This window comes from Gallus gallus, chromosome 3, assembly GCF_016699485.2.
Source record: "Gallus gallus isolate bGalGal1 chromosome 3, bGalGal1.mat.broiler.GRCg7b, whole genome shotgun sequence".
Classification (NCBI taxonomy): domain Eukaryota; kingdom Metazoa; phylum Chordata; class Aves; order Galliformes; family Phasianidae; genus Gallus; species Gallus gallus.
In genome coordinates, this window is record NC_052534.1 from 12,781,866 (window position 1) to 12,802,631 (window position 20,766).

The 20,766-nt window shown below is 41.7% G+C and overlaps 1 protein-coding gene across 8 annotated transcripts; it reads right to left on the reverse strand.

Annotated features, from left to right (window-relative positions):
- Nucleotides 1–351: 351 nt before the first annotated feature.
- On the reverse strand, nt 352–20,743 carry BTBD3 (BTB domain containing 3). 8 transcript variants are annotated; one of them, XM_046939515.1, is made up of 6 exons: nt 15,408–20,450; nt 11,441–11,549; nt 9,742–10,003; nt 9,168–9,258; nt 8,558–8,676; nt 352–4,524 (listed from the first exon to the last, which is right to left on the reverse strand). In XM_046939515.1, the coding sequence occupies exons 3-6, from the start codon at nt 9,882–9,884 to the stop codon at nt 3,492–3,494; spliced, it is 1,386 nt and encodes a 461-aa protein (XP_046795471.1). In that variant the 5' UTR covers nt 9,885–10,003; nt 11,441–11,549; nt 15,408–20,450; the 3' UTR covers nt 352–3,491. The 8 variants fall into 8 exon arrangements, 7 of the variants coding, with proteins under 7 accessions (XP_046795471.1, XP_046795470.1, XP_046795469.1 ...); XM_046939514.1 differs by having other exon boundaries at nt 11,441–11,552; XM_046939513.1 differs by having other exon boundaries at nt 11,441–11,552; nt 14,523–20,450.
- Between the last annotated feature and the right edge of the window lie 23 nt (nt 20,744–20,766).

Sequence of the window (20,766 nt, forward strand, 5' to 3'; positions counted from 1 at the left end):
AGCCTTTCATAATCTCGAGACCCTCCCCCTTCATCTGTGCATACTTAATAATATTAATAGAGCATTAAAATATTAATGCTAGTAGACAAGGCCTTTCATAAAGCACATAAATGAATTCATTCACTGTAGCTCATTAGCTTAATCGTCAACCCTTTTACAATGTAAGTGATTAACATTTTCATTGTTCTTCCTTGTTTTTCCTCAGACTTTTATTTCTTTGGGGATCGAAAGATCTCTGAATACATAAGCTCAACAAATATCTGTGCACAACTGTACAATAGGAATCATTAAAAGATAGCTAAGTAAAGGCTTTCACAGCTCATGCTTCAAAGGTACTGCAGGAAGCAACCATTTAAGAACCATTTTTATTCGTAGGTTTAATGCGATTATACACATTCATGAGTCCAACAAGATCTGCACTGTGACATTGAAGATACAGTACAATAACATTCAACATGAGGTACTTCATATTTATACGTCTGTCCTTTATAAATAATGCCGTAAGCCTGCCAAAGTCAAACACTGCTCCAGCACAAACGGGTGCTGTTACCTGAAGTTAGCTGCATTTAATTACATTAAAAAAACAAACCAAAACAAACAACAAATAAAACAGTTCAGTGCAATAAGCATGTAGAAATTAAAGTGTTTACTTAAATACTACTTTAGATACGCAGAAAGTATATTACATTATACTCTCTATCACAGATTCCCCTAACCAGGAAAATCAAACATACGAGTAGCGAAGGTGGCCAGGTACAGTATTAAGACTATCTACCAAAAGTTATCTCTATTGACATTATGCTTACAATCCAGGTTGATACGGCTGATGCTTGCAGAACATCCATGTGTTCAAGCTTAGATACGACTGCTAAACTGACCAAGTCCACACGTGGACACCTAAGTAAGTGCCTGGACGTCCTAAGGGGACTACAACTAGCCACCTTCTCGATACAGCAGCACCTGTCAGCATCAAGCAGGGCTCACAATCAAGCTCAAAAGCTGTTTCGGAGTGCTTATGTTTACTGATCCGTATTAAAAAACGACATGCAGCAGCTCCTAACACCTGGAAAGGACTCAGAGGAATTAAGCTAGAGGTAGCTTTCATCCTGCTTCGTCAAAACGATTTAATAAAACCAGCAAATAAAAATAATTAAATTATAGCTAATTTTATACAGCTATACAGTATTCTGATCTCCTACCATCTACTCCAGCCAACGTAGCAGATAGCTTACCTTTATTTGCAGACAAGCAAAAAACCCTAACAAAATTAAAAGTGAGAACCAGAGTTTAGTTATAGCAGTGCAGTACTGATTTGTCCCAACAGCTGAGGCACCTCATTTTTTTTCCCTAAGCTCAGAATGCAGCTTGCTACTGCAAGCAGCTTGTCAATCCAATATTCACTCTGAATTATTACATTTGTGTCAACCACTTGCTGTAAGAAAATTCAGCAGGCTGATTAGCGTCTTGCTCTGCTTCCAAATGAATTTAAATAAATGGAATTGCTGCTCAAAACATTCTCTCCAGGTAGATGACCATTACCTCACAACAATCTTAGACTCCTTTTTGCGGTCTCTTAAGCAACTCTTTCTCCAGTCCACATATTCTTGTTTATCTTAGGCTGCACATCTAAATATATTTCACTGGTGGCTGTTTTAAAATCTCTTTCTGTGAGTTTTCCGTGGACCATTCTGTTTAAATGTCAGTAACAGTCTGGATTATGTACATCTGTTAAAAGAAAAAAAAATCACCATATTTTGAGGGTATTTACATTTCAGAAGGAATGTTGCTTACACACACACACACACACACATATGTATATAAAACACTGAACAGTAAGATGGGTGAAAGGCATAGATCTTGTGGGGTAGTTTCTTGCCTGGCTCTCCCTCGTTACCTAGTGGAAAGAGCTGAGCTTTGGCCACAAAGCGTTGGTTACCTACACTCCAGTTTTTATTATCTCAGATGATATTTTGGACACTGCGAAAATGTGCTGGCACTTAACAATGGCCAGAGGCCAGGGTTCCCACTGTCAAGAAACACTTAAGAGTAACAGTGTCAAACTGATAAGAAATGTTATGGGAAAAAGATTTTCATTACAAAATTGACAAGTCAATTTCGGGTTGTGCTACATTAATGTGTTGATATATTAATCTTCAGACTGCCTTAATAGTTATTTGGTCCTCTCATTTTGTTAAAACACACACACACAAAAGAATCCACTTCAGAGATTAAATGAGTTGTACTACAGTAGGTCCCTCTGAGATACAAGTTTGTCACAATGCAAGGGTGAAAGATCTTGTATTTAAATAGTACCTGCATCTGTTATTTACACTTATTTCCTTCCCAAATAGAGCTGTGAACCCTAATACTTTTCCAGAGATGACAGACATGTGACCAGAAGCTTGAGAGAGGACTCAGATACAGTGAAGATTCTGCATAAGCAGTTGTAAGAGATCCTCCTTACTTTTACCAAATGATATACACTAACTGTAACATGACCACAGTTGGGAATCTTGTCTCTTTCAAAATTCTCATAGGGACAAAAAAAAGTCTAAGTTGGGACCAGTATGTTCTTTTGTTTCTCTACAACATGCTTCTAAAATGTTTAGGAAGGAAATAAGAAAAATATAAACTGTCCTACATCAAATGCTAGATATTAACTCCTGTTTATTTAGTGAGGATCTGAAGAAAAGCAATTTAAATAGCAAATCAACTTCAATGTAGCAAAATTAGGTCAAAAGAGTAAAGGTTTCAACTTGTGTATATAATTTGAACGTGTGCAAGTACCTCCTTGCCTTCAAGATGGGATTCCTGGAAATATGAACTCTAAAGGTCACATGTCAAGCCCAAACCCTTACTCACTGTAAACGTGTCCATGCACTGTGGTCAGCATGCTGTGTAGCTTCCTCAAACAGCTGGCTACAGCAGAATCTCTCAGGATGATGGTATAAACCTATACTTTTTCTGCTTAGAACTGAAGCACTTCTGTTAGCCTCCATGATCAAAATCAGCTCAGCTAATTGGAATCTCTTCAGTTTGAAGAGTACACAGAAGAGAGCTATAAAACAAGGCTCCTTGTTTTCTACCCGTCTCCCCAAATAGTTACAAGCAAAGAGCGGAGAATGGAGAAAGAGAAAACTGATCAAAGATGACAGCATTTGGTGGAAGGAGTTCCATAACCCACAAGATATGAGGGCATCCTCTGGTGATTCAGGTGCATCAAAGCAAGGGTCAGCATCGCCAACAAACAGGTATCTCTCTCACTAAGCATTCAAAACTTGCTTATTTCTAAGAGCTTCCATTTAGAAGTTAAATATTACACTTAAACTTCATCACCAATGATGCTACAAGTATAGCAAGCCATTAATTTGCCCATAGCGTTTGTGACAAATAACTTGTCCTGATCATGTATCTGCAGATAAAAAGCTAAGCGTCAGTAGGTCTGAACTAGACAGGTTTTTCATAGGAAAAAATGCTTTGTCTCCACACATTCAAGCATAAAATATGAGTTCAGGAATTTGCCCTCCCTGTACCCCAGTGCCATTTGTACTGTCCGAAGAGCACTGAAACTGAACAGTCACTTTCCCACACTGAACTTCTGTCATTCCTTCCTGTCCAAAATAGCTGAGTTCATTACCATCCAAAATCACACTAGCTGTGTAGAAGGTGTCAGGCTCAATCTGTACTGGATATTCAAACCACACAGGGAAAGTGTTACTAGAACCATCTGAGAAATATTTGCTCAAGTTCTGGCCTAGGATAACTCCTTGTCGTTTGAGTTCAATCTTGGCACTGTATTCTGCTGATCCGCAGCTGGAGCCGTATAGCCCAAAGCCAGCTATAAACACTCTCTTATCAACAGCAAACTGGATGCTGTCACACCGGCCCCTGTAACGCCACTGGTTGCTGCGGTAAGCACAAGACTGGAAACGATGGCACCGCTGAGGAACAAGGCCTTTCCGGGGCTTGCTTACAAACTGCAGCTCTGGCTTTTTGGCAGCTGTATACCAAAGGAAGATATCATTGGTTTCGTTGAGAGTCAGAATCCCGGACTGAGCAGCGCCATTTGCAAAGTCGTCGAGTGCCATGGTAGGGATACGTATCAAGTACAGCGCCTTCCCGAGGACTTTGCGCTTATTCTCTATGGTGGCAGTTAGCTCCTGTCGCTGACACTCCACTTCAGCCCAATTCAGAGCCGCTTCAAAAACAACAATTTCTTTGGCATTCAGAGTCTCCCTTCGGAGAATGCTTTCAAGCGTCTGAAAATCAATGTCACAGAAGCCCTCGGACTTCAAAGCTAGCTCGGCTTGGGCATCAATCACTTCCCAACAGCGCTGGGTCAGGTCGGGTTCCTCGAATAAGCAGCTTTGGGAAAGCAGCACGCAGGCGTTCTTTGCACTTAGACTTGTTTCTAGGAAGTTGACGCAGGCACGGGCAAGATGAGGGACGATGTACTTCTTGGCAGCATAAAGAGTGGCCAGGACGGTATCTGCAGCCAAATCAATTTCATCACAATATATGTATCTGAAATGAAACAAGCATGCTTAATGCAAAGGGATCATTTGTCAACATCTCGAAATTATGAAGAAGGAATATTTAAGTAGTTCTCCAGGAAAGCTAAGCAGTGCTTTTGGGGAACGCTGATTAAATCCGTAAGGAAAATACATGCTAAAATCACTACTCATGTAAGACCATGGAAGAGAACACGCTTAAATCTGAGGTGAAAAAAACTTCTCATTTGGGGCACAGACTACGCAGAAATGGTAAAGTGTGCAAAGAATGCAACTTCTTCAGCTGTTCTCCTTCTGTACACCCTTTGGCTAATGACAGAATATAGTCTTCAGAAGGTAGCTCCTCAAGTGCTAACTTACTTGGCTAACAGAACAGTCTGGAACACGTGTTACAAATGGTACTTGGATTTAATGTCCCAAGATAGTCAACGATGATGATTTATTGAGGAACATACCACTAGAGGAATGAAAACTAGCTTACTGCTAATAACTAGCTAGTCTCTCAGAACAGAAATGCTATTAAAGTGTAACAGGTGCTACTCATCTTAATTACTGATGTTTCTTTTTTGGTTAGTTTCTAAACAAGGCAATGAAACATAAGAAAAACAAAAGGCACAGAAAATTAATTTTCAGGTTTATTAATGCCTACAACATCGTCGCTGCAGTAATACGGTGTTTTCTTTCAGTGTCAGCACATAAGGAGGAAAAAAAAAGCCTTTTACTACCACAGTAGTGTTGTGAAAGAGACGAAGGTGAAATTATATTTGTGACTAAACTGCTAGGATTCATCACTTGGAGAAATGAAGCATTGTACAGTTTGTTCCTTTTAATATCTCATGCTTCAGGGCCCCATTTGCAGCTGGTGAATGCCATGTGTTAAAACCATGCCAAATGCAATTTTACTCTTCATGGGGATAAGCAAGTCTTGATGGTTATGCTCAATAAAAGCACCTTCCTCTAGTGAAGCTGAAGTTGAATGCAACCCTGAAGTAATTAAAATGTTCTAGTTAGCAGGTTTCCCAACACAATGTATTTTTGGCAGAACGGAATGTGCTTAGAAAGGGGAATTAGTACCTACACTGAGATGATTGAAGCTGTAAATATCTTTATCTGTATTTTTTTTTTTTTTTTTTTGCAGATGTAGGGTGCTATCCCACCAAGGCACATCCCACCAAGCACAACTGTGCTCAGAGCAGATGCAGCCCAAGCAACATAATAAAGTGGAAGAGGTTATGGAGAAAAAGGATACTCCCACAAACTTTAAAAACAAAAACAACCCAAACCTTTATTACTTGGTTTCAGCTGGGCTATTTGTAACAACAAAGGCTTAGACCTTAGGTATCTTACTGTCTAAAACATTTTGAATGTGTCAGTTTATCTGGTTTTATAATTCTCCTCATTGCTCTCCAACTCTTTTTTCCCCTTATATTACTTCTCTTTGCCTGCTAGTACCAAAGAGAATGATGGCATCTGTTTTATACTGAAATAGTACAAAGTTGCTAGTTTAATATTCATGAAAGTGAAGAACTAATATCAGTGATTTACAACAGACAGCACAGATCGGCTGTCAGCAATATTCCACACTTCTCACTGTGCCAATGCACCTCGATGCTGGTTGACAATTACTTGTATTCCAGTTTCACTCTATTCTGATAAAGAGGATTTTGCTAGAGCACAGAGTTTGATGGTTTAATAACACACTCATCCTGGCTTAACAAGAGACCATAGTTCTAACATGAACAGTCAATATTAAGATATAACGCACTAAAGACACCAACTCAATGTGTCAGCAGGATTATGAATTTTAACAACCTTCTGACTCTATTTATAAAACTGTAGAAAACTGCCAAATTGATTTCACTGAGAGAATAATTCATATATGCATATCAGTCAATGTGCTATTTCCTACGTTATATCTTGCAGCACCTTACCAGATCTTTATTCTATGTATGAGTACTGTGTATTAAATGACAAAAAACAGTTATGCTAGAAGAATTCACTGTCCAGGAAAGAAAATAACAACATATTTTCTTACAAAGATTATTGCAGGTCCCTCCTGAGTGTGGAAATCACCATACGAGAGATAAGACTGCTTTGGGACGGGTAAAAAGTCTTCTCATCCTTTAGAATCCGCATCATGAGTTTATGCTATCCACAACTCACAAGACTTGCAGGCAGCACTCATGGGGAAGATTTCCTGGGGGGAGAGGAGTGACGGGCCTGTATCTCCCGCCAGGCTCCGCCCAGTGCAGCACATGCTCAGGATCATGCGATGAGGGGAATGCTGCACTGCTGAGCAACATCCTTTCCCATCTCTGCACAGTCACAACTGCAGGCAGCTCCAGTGTTTGCAGACACTGGAGCACTCTGCGGGCTCAGGAACACTGCAGCAGCAGAAATGAGGACTGGGAAGGTTAGCTCAACATCCGCAGTGAACACAAAAAGTTTGTGTCATCTTCTGCTTTTTTTAAATAAAAGCCTAGAGGGTGAAGAATTCCAGGGTTCTGGTCATGTTCTCCAAGATACTTCCCTGCATTGCCATGGGCTAAATAATTCGTCAAGACCTATCTATCAGCACTGATATTCTCCTCTCTCGGTTTGCACTCTGAATATATTCCTTCATGACAATGATAAATTCAAAAAGCACTCAGTTTTTACTTGTCATGTCACATTCAGTCACAGTGATATAGGATTCGCTGTTCAAAACGGGGGAGGGGTATCCAACTATCTTGTATTTGTGCCTTGTGAAAGTCTACATGAAAGCAAGGCACAAGTCAGAGCCCTGCATAAAACACCTGCAAAACCAGAGAGGCCCAATGCAGGGATCTGCAACACAGCACATTCTATCTTTACTTTACATTCCAGATCTATAGAATAGCTGTGTAACTTCAGCTTTTTTGTTGCAGTTATTGATACATGCACAATTCTGATGTTCATAATAACCTATAAAAACCTCTATGCAAACTATGTGTCAGTGGCATTGTAGAAGAACGGTCAGAGTTGCATATAAAGGAAAAAAGAAACCACTCTGTAATCACAAGCTAGTCAAAAGGATCTATGGAAGACAGTAAGTAGCTAGTGATTACATCATTACGTGCAATAAAATCTGCAGCATATTAAAAGGATTACTATCAGGTACTAATGTATGCTCTTCATCAGAGTGCAATGGCAGTCACTAAAGCTGAAGGGAAAAAAAAAAAGCGACCTCAAAGGAACAGCAGTTCTGTGATAGGGAATTTCTCCTTAAAAACCAGAGTTTACAGATACATTCAAGGACAACTCAGCAGGGAAACTGATTTGTTGTGTTCACTTAGAAACAACAGCATATCTTATGCCGTTTGCAAGAAGAAATCAAAGACAGATAAACAATCGCATAAACCGATCCCCCCCAGGCTCCCCCCAGCCAGAGTAAAACCCATTCTACTCTTATAAACAGCCTTTTTATCACTTTCTAGATGCATCAGTGAGATAGATGAGGAGAAATTTAACTATCAAAAGCTCTATTGAATATTTAGGGTGTGTTTTTATTTCTCCCCTAGGACCAGACCCACATACGGCAAGTTTACAAAGAAGTTGTAACTATGCCATCATACAAACACAGCAATTCTGATTTTTTGGGGGTTTTTAGCTTTCTGCTATGCTTGCAAAGTGTAGCAGAGGTTGGTTTTTTCTTTTCTTTTCTTTCTTTTTTTTTTTTTTTTTTTTTTTTACAGCTGACAATTCTTTTTAGTAGCTCCATTCCTTTGTGTACCATGTGTGGCAACAAATCAAATCAATAGGCATTACAGTATACAATGCGGCCAAAGATCTGCTGTCAAAGTCATTATTTGCAACTGCCTACATCAGCCTAATATATGCATGCCTGGAAGAAGAAGGGGAGACCAAAATGAGGTGAAAGTTTGAAATACTTGAAACACAAAATGAAGAATATTTCAAGCAACAGTTCTCTTTCCATTCATACGCAAGTCTAATGTACTGGTACTCTCATAGTTAAAATATGTGTACATCAAGAAGAAAAATACATCCAGCAGACGAACGATGCTTACTTCAGCATTGCAAGAAAAGCAGCAGGCTCAACATCTGGTATACGGATTTCATCTTTGTCCTCAGCAAGTTCTCCATAGAACATCGCATGGAATACAGAGCTCCCAACAGCCAGGACATACTGTTGAGAAAGGGAAATCTTATTTCATGCTTTAAGCTGAAAAGAGCTGCCAACAAAAACAATGTGGGAGAGCCACTCTGAACATACTGGGCTTCACTGACAGGCACTAGATGCACTTCAGTAAGAAATGAAGTCAAAGTCAAGAACAGAATTACACATTTTCCGCTTCATTTTACTCTCTTGGGCATATACGCATTAGCTACTGGAAACTGCTCATATCCACTACACAAGTTAACTATTTCTAGAAAGCCTCAAGCGTAATATTAATCAACAGCACAAGCAGCATTCCTAACTTTGCAGCGACTGCCTCAATACAAGCATACGAGAAACAAAGAAAAGCAAGAGACAGCACTGCACGTAGCCTTTTACTGCATAGAATTATGCCTGCCCCAGAAGAGCCCAGTCCTGCATGCTGTGCCCTGGAGTAGCTGTGGGAGCTCTCCAGCCATCCCTCCCCCCCCAAAATAACAGACAGTGCAGCTGTTGCTTACTTTATGTCCTGGCAGCCGCTGGGTCCCACCTGGTGGCCCGACCACAAAATGAACATCTGCCATCAAGTCATTGTTGAACATCACTGCATTTCTACAAACAGAGGCAACGTGTTAATTTGTAGTACTCGGTGCATCTGTGCAAACCAAAGAAATCAGACTTCTGAACACCTTAAAGTTACACACAACAGAACGAAAAGCAGGTTAAACTTTGTTTTAAGCTACATTATATATCATGTATGGGGAAAAAACAAAGCTTGGAGGGGCAGAGGGGTGTAAAAAAAATTACAGAAACTTTTCAAAAAGTGGAAATCGGTCAAATGTCCACTACCACCCACAAGCAACACTGTTGCTTGCAGCCAGCAACATTCTTATTTACATTGTTTACTCTTCAGACAGCTGCACTGCATGGAAAACATACAAAAATATTTTCCATTACTAGAACACTTCTTTTTTCCTGCAGACAGAACTGCTTTACTCAGGGAATAAATGAATAGCTAAAAGTGCACATTATGAGCAGGTCGCTACTTTTCACCACTCCATTCAAAGAACAAAAAATCAACTTTCCCGAACTTACCTCTCTCTGATGGTCGGATAAAGTCCTTGCCAGTTTGGTGCTGGAATAGTGTTGTTGTTATTGAGATTTTGCTGGTGGTACTGCTGGACAGCAGTTGTATTAGTGTTGGCTGGTTTCTTTCGGGGAAAAATATCAGCAGCCATCTTCTTCTTCTTTTTGGTCTTCAAGGTAATGATTTCATAGCAAACGGGAGGCAATTTGCTGCTGCTGCTGTTGCTATTTCCCTTCTTAGAGCTCTTCTTGGACCTGTTCTTGACCGTCTCTGGAAGCATCAAGAAAAAGGTGAGACATTTCATGTTCTTTCCTTTCTCATCTACCATGAGTATACTTGTCTGTATAGCTAGATAACCTGACTAGCTAAGAGCATTAAGAAATGCACGTGTGAGCTGTTAAACACAGAGCAGCCGAGCAGAGAGTTTCTTTTCCAGCAAGACAAGGTGACCTTTCCAGCATTCCGAGTAAGAAACCAGGCTTTAAGTTTGATCCAGGACTTGAATTGTTAAATACATCCCCATCATTCCTGCCAGTTTTATTTCTTCCCAGGTTTCCTGACTGCGAGCCACCCGAAAGCAGCACACCCAGCGCAGAGGCGCACACGCGGCTGTAGCAGCAGCTTCCCGAGCGAGGCAAGCAGGACGTGCCGTAGCACCGCTCGCCCGCTCAGCGAGCTCAACTTGTGCGATGAGCGGATCCGAAGCGACTAGATATTCCAGCCCTGCAGATGGAGTCAGCCAGCATCCAGAGCCAATAGCTGAAGTCACTGATAACGATTGGACTCAGCCACACAGTGACACCTATTGTAACGTACGCGGCTCCAACATTAAAGCGACAGCAGTTGCGTTCCTCATTTAGTACACAGTGCTAAGTAATAAAGGAAACTGCGTGCACAGTTACATAAGTGCCTGACTGGCTAGAAGCGTGTGCGTTTTAGCTCTCCTGATGCTGCCTGGATTTCACAGGGGAAGGGATAAAATGTGGAAATCAGGTAGAGAGACATCTTTGAGCCTAAATGTTTCTGTGGAAGCTATTTCCTCATGCAATTCATATTAGCGTGGCTTTGTACATGTCCTCTATGCTCACAAATCCCTACTGTGGCAGTTGTTCAGAAAGAGCACGCTATAAATATCGGAACCAAATGAAAGCAAATCAGCTAGCAGCAGCAAAGACAGCGACACAGTTAAACAATCCCCTTCCACGCAGCTTCTACTCCAGTGTTACATGAATAGAGATGAGGTCACAGCTTTAGCTTTAACTCCTTATGTTTCTAGGTAATGTAATGGCTTTTGACAGGGGTCCCACATGACTAAGTAGCGTTAATTAGGCCAGCTTACACACGACATGGCTGCACCACATCAGAAGGGAACTTCTACATGTTCAATCAGATTAAAGCAAACCAGAATGAATATACTTAATCAACATTTCCAAGCACTCAATGCAAGTCTGACCAATTTATGAATCGCAGGCAGAAAGCATTTCTCAAGAGGCAAACACATCCTGATTTTGTTAACAAATACTCTCTGAATTAAACAGGATATAGGATATGCTAATGAAGTCATTTAAATGAAAAAAAAAACAACCCTAATTTTCAGTCATTAGTTTACTTAAAATTAAATTTAGATCAGATTTCCTTAGTAGAAGGTCAAGCGCATTAAAACAAACGGCAAGCATAACAGAAGTATCAGCCATCAACATTTCTCACCTCAAAACACCAGAAGGATTGATAATTCAAACATCATTTCACAATTATTTGCAAATTCAGAAGAAAAAATCCTCTTTGCTCTTCAAGCAAACGTAGCCATTAATTCATTCTGCTGGAGAAGAACACAACACTGCAATAAGAAACTGACCAAAGCTGGTGGAGAAACAGTTGACCTTGCTGAAATGCCTGTCAGAGTCTGCCACGGACTGAAGCTGAAGCACAGAGATGCTACTCAGGCTATTTACTGAAAAAACATGGCAATTGCTTGTGCCACAGCTATAGCTCTGTAATACAATCTCAGAACTGTAAAGCCTAAGTGTAGATACTGCACAAATTATTAAGTCCCCTTGAGAGAGAACTCCACATTAAGCTCACTAAAAACTCACTAAAAACACTGGCGGTGGTCATCACAAGATTTGGCTGCAGAGGTTTGATAAGATATTATTTCCAGACACATATCTATCTCTTCTGTTTGTTAATTTAAAAGAAAATGGTGGGTTATACCCAGTGTGGCTGAAAAGTATAGACATTCCTAAATAGATGGAGAGGCAGGTCATGCAGTAGCTAAAGAAATATTTCCTAGCAAGATTTTCTTTCCTTTTTTGCTCTCTCTCCCTCTTTCTCACTTGTTTTTCTTTTTGATCTGTGACAGGTTCATTTGGGACAGAAGCTAACCACATTTGTCATGTAGAATTGTGATGGTAAAAGAAGGGGTAAAGGAAAAGAAACTCATCCCACAGATGGGATGTTTATAATTGCTTACAGCAGAGAATTTATAATGGAAATACAAAGTATTCTTGGACTCATGAAAATCTTTTCTCCTCCCTCTTTAGGTAAACTTCCATCCCTTCCAGTTACAATAACAACCTGTTTCCCATTCCACAGGGGAAGAAGTGTGCAGATACAGAAGAGCCACACATCAGAAAATCTGGTTTTCATCATTGCAACTGGGAGGAGAAAGATAGTGGAGGTTAGGAGATTCATATGGGAGATGTGATTTGCATTCCATAAATCCATTTTACCTAATCCCATAGAACAAAAGAAGCAAGGTCTGCACAAACAATTTAGCCAATGGAAGCCCAAAGATCATACCCATAGCAGATAAGGTTACCAGGATGCTACAGAAGAGAAATGGAGCAACAGAGCCGCTGGTTAACTCAGTGTAGGAAAGAGTGGTAGCAAATGTAAACCAGCAGGAATCAACCATACCTTCAACTTCCACAAAACACAATGTAAAACATGCTGTGCTCTCTCAGGGAACAAGGAAAGGGAAAGCTGTGGCTGAAGTATGCTCTGCCAAATCCAAAAGCCAGCCAGACCCCTACTAGCCAAAGATAAAACTTCACACATGCTGATACAAAGCCTAACAGCCATCTCTGTCAGTTCCTAAGCCACCCATCAAGATCTGGTCTGCTGCAACTGGAAAAGTATTGATGATTCCACAACGGATCCCTGAAGTTCCAATGAAAAAGTTATGACCCTTTCAACAGACTTCATCTCACCTTCCACTGAACTTTATTAGCTCCAAAACAAAGCATCACGTATCAGTTATTAGTCTCCAGTGAAGTGGAAAAAGAAAAGCACAGAAAGAATCAGTGTTTTCTGCACTCACTATTCTTTCAGTTTTGGCAGCAACCTCCATCTATTTTCCCATAAAATAGTTTTCCTCTTTTAATATACACATATTTTTAGTGGCTCTACAGCTCACTGCAATCAGTAAAAGCACGCTCAGATGTGCGCCCTGCTGAAAGACCAGTCAGAACCTCGAGTTCCAAGCAGTCTGTCTCTGGTGAGAGGAGCAGGGAAGCTGACCTTCTCTCTCTCCCAAAGATCTATCCAGCTCTCAAAACTTGTTATGATGCGTTCCTCATTTTCTCCAGTAAGTTTCATTTTTCTTTATTAATTATATAACAACAGAATGGAACTTTGTAATTGTAAAGAAAATAAATAAATAAATATAATTCTTCAGAGATATCAATATTAACTCGTAAGCAAAGTAACGACACCAGAAGTATTAACTTAAAGGGTGTAGGAAATTCTGTGCTTAAATCTTAACACGGGCCTAAAGAAAATTCTAAATGCCAGATGTGAAGCATTTAGCAAAGGACTACATTCTGAGGTTGAGCTACTATGCATCCACCTTCATCCTCCTTTCAAATGATACGGGGCAAGTTATAAGCCCTTGGAAATCAGCTCCCAGCTAAAAAGTGTTTAAAACACAAACTGTCAAAACCAAAAAGAATTATTAATTTTACAGATTAAATCCAAATGCACATAATATATCTACATTCCCAGTTCTAATTAGTCTTTAAGACCATAATATGCCATGAAACCACTGGGAAGGTTGTCATAGGAATCATAGTGCATGCAGTGCTTGGTTCAATAACGTGTATTTATGCCTTTCTAAAGGTAACTTACAATTGCGAAATCACTGATTTCCAGGGTTGATGGGAACACTGTTCCTCACATTGCATCAGTCCTTCCTTCTGCAGTAGCAAGTATACCTCAAATTTTCCATTTTTTTTGTCTTCTAATAGGTTGTGCTTTTCCTCTATCTTGCATTTAGAGCTCTGCTCTTCATGTGGAAACATGAAGTGGACAATTTCCCTAAAAATCAAGACTTCATCACGATTCCCAGCGGGCTGCTGCAACCAGATTCTGAACTGAGGAATCAATTCCAAGTAGGTAAAGGGAAAATGCATATATTTCTTTCCTTGTAAAGTCGCCAAGTACTTTCCCTGGCTGTTAGTATGCCTATGCATTATTAAAATTCTTTGTTTAAATTCTGGATTCCCCAATGAAATAAGTTTCAGGCGGTACATCTCTATTAACCAAAATAAATATACGCTTAGTATTTAACAGATCTACCTGTCTGCTGTTCCTTCTCGTGGAATTTAATCTCACTCTAACACTAATTAAAAAGCGATGTGTACAAGTTCAAAGAGCAAAAAAACAAACAATAGAACCAAGAAACCCAACCCACACAGCAGAGGAGCTTAATGCTGTTTAACTATTTATGAGTTATTTAGTCACTTGGAAGAAACCACCCCATCCCAACCTTCCTGTTTGTAAAAACACTCACTTGGAAAGGGGACTGACAGCTCTATTCCTGAGTTCCTCCAGTAAGAAAGCACGTTAGGACTGACTAAATCCTCCACCACCCTTGCTCACACAGGTTTCTGATAGGCAGCTCTGAAACAAACCAGGACTGTAACCGTCCCTGTCTGTTGCATCAAAAAGTTGGTCCCCAAGTCTCACTCAGTGAGGGCTCCTTTTAAAAAACCAAACAGAAGGCTAAAAGCAGGGACAAAGATGGGTGACACTGCGATGGCTATCAAAGAAGTATGAACACATAAAAATACTCTCTATTTTTTTATTTTTACTTTCTCAGAACAGCATCAATATAGAACTGCATCTCGAACCAACACCAGAAGCCAAATTGTATTTTGCTATAGCTTGTGTGCCAGCAAAATGCTTGTTTACAAATATTCTTCCCAACTTTGCTTAGTGATAATCTTGTGCTCTAAAGTATGAAGATAAAAAGCCTCAGAATACTTCTATCCACAAAGATATTTTTACTTCATTTTCCCCATGAATGCTCTTAGTGCTTTAAAGGAAACAAACGCAGGGAGTTCTGAGCAGCCCAGTCAGCAGTTAAATACAAGTTTGTATAAAATAGAAGAATAGAGAATAAAACTGCCTTTTATTTTCACATCCTTGTATTATTTGCTAGAATATGGGCCACATCTCTGTGCAACACTTCTTGCTGGCCTCCCTACCCAGACAGCCTTCATCTTTTTAATGTGCCTTTTTTTTGTATCTGCAGGCATTTTCACTGCCCTCTTTTGATTTTTACAGCAATATCCTTCTCTGAGACAAAGCAATCAAATCAAAACACAGTATTTAAGAATAACATTTATCCCTATATTTATTTCATCATAAACATCCTCCTGCCTTGCATGCTCACCGATTTAGGCTTGGTCCAAACCGAGTGCAACATCTCCTCCTGTTAAGTTCTTCCTTAGCTGCTTCACCTCTGTGATTTAACCACAGTAAGAGGTTCAATAACCGAATATTTCTTTCCCAAACATACTAACATAACTCTAAAAGGTCTTTTTTACACCGTGGAGTTTTGCTTTTCAAGTTAAAAGTTTTGTTTTCAGCTTGAGAAAAAATAAACAGAGCTTGCTTATTAAAGTGAGGAAGAATATTTAAATCTATCACGCATTTTCATTATGAATTCACTGCCATGTTTGCTGTATGAATGGCAGTCTATAGAAACCACAACTGTATAAAAAAACCTTACACTTAAAGAGCCTACAGCGAACAATAACAGTGAATTATCACACATTCTCTTCTGCACATATGGAAAGAAATTAAGTGAAATGCTTCATCACAACATGAAATACATGGTTTTATCATCCTGCACATAGTTTGGCAATTGCAGGTAGAAAACATCCCAGAGCAGAGTTGGCAATTTATCCTACGAACACTCATTTGCTGCTTCATAGCTCAAAGTAAGAACAAGAATTATAAATGGACGCTTGAGATGAGAAAACCTGCAGCTACAAAATGAGAAACTCAAGGTTACAGGTGATAGGCTGTTTTTCTACTAGAACTGATAAGTTTTGCTCTTGACAATCCATGGGGTCAGAAAGATAAGTTCTTTCCTAGTAGCTGCTTCCTTCTGTTGTTGTTGCTGTTTCGAAGCATGATATTGCCAACCTGAAAGCGTTCAACCCCTTTTCTAAGACAGGGGTCAACTTTAATTCTATTCTGCTCTTATCAAAACTGACCTACAAAGGAAAGATCAGATAGCTCAGGAAATTGGTAATGAGATACAGTGGTTTTCATCTCTAGGTCACTAACTCTAAATTGACCGAGGTCAACAGTAATCAAAAGTCATTAGCATTTAATGATCATTCAGTGCCCTGTGAGAAAGAAGCTAGCGATCTCAGTGCACTTGAGAGAAACCAGCACTACAATTAGTACTCACATGCTGGCTATTCCAACAGAGATTATGATCAGGTAACTACAGCCACAACTTCCCTTCCTATCTTACAGGCAGATTTTACACTAGACAAACCTTTATACTAACTTCAACTTGGCTCAGAAACACTTCATTACATTAGTTAAATTAGGACCTACAAAGACGATGATCCTGTTCCCTTCCATCACTGTCTCCCAGATGTCTTTGTTCCCCTACATACAGCTCAGTTAAGACTGCCAAAAGGTAGCACACATAAAGAGAAGACAACTTCTCAGCAAGATCTCACTTGAGAGCTGGTGGCACTAGAAAAGTATCTACCTCATCAATATCCCAAGGGGCAATGCGTGCGTTACCACTGATTATGTTGGTGTGTAATTCAAGGATTTTGTTCTTCATGAGCGGCTCAACTACTTTCACATCAAACCAGTGATGAAGTACCCTGTGGGACATAAGGGGGAAGAGGATATTGCTACAACCCACACTACAGCTGCTCAGCAGCCTGCAAACTTCAATTTCCTGAGACTGCTTCAAGTTTGCAACTGAACAAAGTTAAGACAAACAGACTTGTAAAGGTTGGTTAGGTGTTGTAACATAAACATTATCAGGTTTTGCCATGGTAAAATGGCATCATGCCAATCCACAGGACCCTGAACTTCGCTAGATGTGAAATGACCAGCTTACAACCCAACACAGACCTGTGATTTGGCACACTTCTGTTTACAGAAGAGCTTACCTGGAACCATTCCGTACAAGTATTTAAAATAAGTTAAAAGGGGGGGGGGGGGGGAATGGTACAGATTTTTGTTTCCAGTGCGTTTTAAACAACAAAAGAGAAGACTATCCCAGCTAGTGAAAAAGGAATTGGTTAGTCCATCAGCAGAGCAAAGAAATGTGTTCTCAAAAATAGTAGCTCTCCTTTCTCAAGAGAGTCTCAAATCCCATGAACAAATACTCATATAATTTTTGACAGCTGCTCAATAGCCCCAGTTTTTGGTTCTCAGGCACCGACCACTGCATCCAAACAGGAACGGACACAAACACTTAAGTCCATTAGACTGCCGAACTCAATTAATTTTCTTTCACCACATGTTAGAAGCTGTGGATCTTGTTGCCCGCCCTTCACTTTGTTTCCAGGTTCACACAGCACAGCCAGGTTCTGCTTGGATTTATAATGGTGATCCCACAGGGGAACAAAACCGCTGCCAAACTGTGATCTGCTTAGATGTTTCACAGAATCAGATTTACTTTCTTCCATGGCAAATATTTCAGTCACACTTGCCAATTAGATCAGTTATGCTTTTGTATTTTGATTAATTTCTCCTCCTCTTTACAAGTGAGCGGCAGCTCACTTGCAGTAATGAATTTTCAAGATGGACATTAATATGCTCCTTAAATTCTGGTTTCAAGGTATATTTTCAAGCAGTAAGACCTATTTGTGCAGGAACACCAGGGTATCCCAAATGCTAACTCTCCTTCACGATAATGCTGTCTCACTGGCTCTATTTTCAGAGCTGTGGTTGAAAAAAATTGAAGGAGTAAGTAATTAAAAGTAAGCACATACAGGTATTTTAGGGGAGTGTGCAAGGTAAGCCTGCGTGTGCATTAGTTTTACATATTATAAAACTTGATGAATTATGAAAGCCTTTATTTTTTCATATACATGCAGCAGTATAGTCTCAGTCTAATAGTCAAAAGTCAAACAGCACCTATGTGTTCTATGTACATTGTTATGTGCATCCTACTACCCTAACATCACACTGCATATCTTTGAGCTATGTGCCCCAACACAAACTGAGCAAACCAGTAGGGCTGGGATTGCTTCCACCTGAGTTAAACTGGGCGCTGAGGTCCCTGAAGAGAACAAAACACTGTTCCTCTGTTGGAGTGTAAGTCACCGCATGCATTTCTATTGTAAACAATAAGCAACTTGCCTCAGCTCCTCCCCAGTCACAAAGAGCATGGCTTAGACTTTCACCCGGACCCACCGCAGGCAGGGCAAGGTGATACGCTGTAACACATCATGGATTAGACTTTAAAGGGATTTTGTTACACCTTCAAAGCCCGCCTATAAAATCTCACAGCTACCAGGTGCAAGCAAGCATGCCGCCCAACCAACCAGTCACTTTCTGCTCTCACTCTCAAGGAACCTTTGTCACCAAGCAAGCACTGAGCAAAATGTGAGGTAACAAAACTATAATACTGGAGAATTTAACATTTTGAAGCAAAAATTACTCCTTTACATTTCTGTAGAGTACGAGAAACTGCAGCTAAGGTGGAAGCAAAGCACAACATGGCACGTGAGCACCCACCCTGTCAGAGGCACACATCACCAACTACTCATTCAGAAGTGTACTGAAGTGGTACCTGACCCTCTGGTGACTGGAACTACTGAGGGTACCAGGCAGCCTCACAAGGCAGGTAACAGGGCCACACAAGGGGACTTCTCAACGTGCCTTCCACATCTGTTTTGTGTGACAGTACACTCTACATACCCAGAATGCACAAAAACACCACAGAACACCGACCTGCCCACCAGTATTTTAAAATGCAAATGCTTTGTGAACGCTGAACTCACTTAAGTCTTCTTTCACTCCAGCGTGCTGAGTTATCAAATTCAAGTGAACCAAGAGGAGCAGAAAAGAGAGGAGCCAGGCCAGAAAACCAGAAAGCCCGCAAATACAAATGAAGTGACTAAGCTTTCCCCCTGGGTTTTGTAGAACAAAACAACAGCCTGTGAGATCGTTAAGTTAGTAGAAAGTCGCATGAGAACCACCTTGGATGATGTGACAGAGCCAATGACGGGCACGAACAACACCTCGCTGCAGAACTAGCATCCTTCATACAACTTCACACAATGGACGGAGGCCTAAATTTCCTCAAGCCGCATAACGAACAGTAAATCATCACCAGGCCTCTGCTTTAATTGAGCCTGCCACAGCACTAAAACTTCCATCATAAACATAACAGCTGCTTTGGAACTCGAGACAAAAAACTTCGATCACAAGTTCTAACAAGCAAGTATCTACACAGTAGGTATTACTACCGATAGCTCCATCCTTTGTCTCAGCCTTTTATGGCAAGCAAACAGGAATTCCGGATTGCTTCTGAAAGGTGTTTCCTTTGGGGCAGAGCTGAGGAAGACTGGAGGTGACACACCAGGGAAGTTATCGTGCATTCTGCTGCTGCTGCAGAGATGGAGAAACAGTACTGCACACTACATTCAATTGTGGCAGTCGTGCAGAACTTACTTCAAATGAAAAAGTCCCGGAGTACTTAATTGGTAAAGTTAAATTCCCTAATAGAATTACCTCATAAACTGCCAAGGTGTGACACGTTACGACGACCCGCACGTTATTTCTGTAGGCAATGGTGAGAGCAGCTCTTTCCCACCAAAACAAAACCTGCTTTAAGCCCGAGTCACGGATAGGACAGTTACGTTACAAGCAAAGGCAGCTTTGTGTACACACGGCTCCACACCACGTCCCCCTGCAAACAGCGAGCCGGGGGCACAGAGTAAAAACTGACGGGATACATTTAATGCTGAGAAGAACGAGTGCTGTGAAAACTGCAGTAACAGCACAGGAAGCCTACCCAGCGCCCGTCACACGGGACACAGCCTCGGGTGCTTTAATTGGGAATGCTGGTAATCACCTTAGGAGCGCTAAATACGGCAACTTCAGCTTTTCTTCTCACGTGTGGTGAGCACAGCCCGCAGCCCTCGCCCCAGAACAGAACTCTGAAGGCGCTGGGCCTCCATGAAACAGCTCCGCTCCCAGACACGCGGACACCCAGCCCACGGCCCCCGGACCGAGGTCAAACAGCGCTCAGCCACCATGCTTTCCTCTAACAAGTTTTACAGCACGGCGACCAACCGGCGGCAGCCAGCAGCCCCTCGGGCCGCTCTTTGTACCGACCCCTCGCGCAGCTCGGCGCGCTGCCCGAACTCCCGCTCCCCAAGTTTGGCGGAGGGCTCGGAGCAGCGCTCTCCGTACCGGCGCCCAGGTGCGGCCGCTCCGCCCCGTCCCTCACCAGAGCCGTCCCCGGGAGCCGCCGGCTCCTCCCCGCCTCGGCCCCCGCCACCGGGCCCCTCCGCTCGCGGCGCTTCCCTCGCCCCCCGGCCCCGCGGCGCCCGCGGCCCAGCGCCGCCGACCCGGCCCTGCCCGGCTTACCGCCCGCTCCCCGCCGCCGCCCCTCGGCGCCGCCCGCCCGGTAAGGGCCGGAACGGCCGCCTCAGCGCCCCCCGCACCGCTGACCTGAGGCGCCCCCGCTCCCGGGGCGGCGCGGCCCCTCGCAGCGCCCCGCGCGATCCCGCCTCGAGAGCGCGCCCGCCCGCCCC

Excerpts from the sequence above, each read along its gene's own strand:
- BTBD3 (XM_046939512.1), bottom strand. The coding sequence starts at position 10,061 with ATGGTAGATGAGAAAGGAAAGAACATGAAATGTCTCACCTTTTTCTTG. Across the intron at positions 9,259-9,741 it reads TATCCGACCATCAGAGAGAG|AAATGCAGTGATGTTCAACA; the intron begins GTAAGTTCGGGA and ends CTCTGTTTGTAG. Across the intron at positions 8,677-9,167 it reads AGCGGCTGCCAGGACATAAA|TATGTCCTGGCTGTTGGGAG; the intron begins GTAAGCAACAGC and ends CTTTCTCAACAG.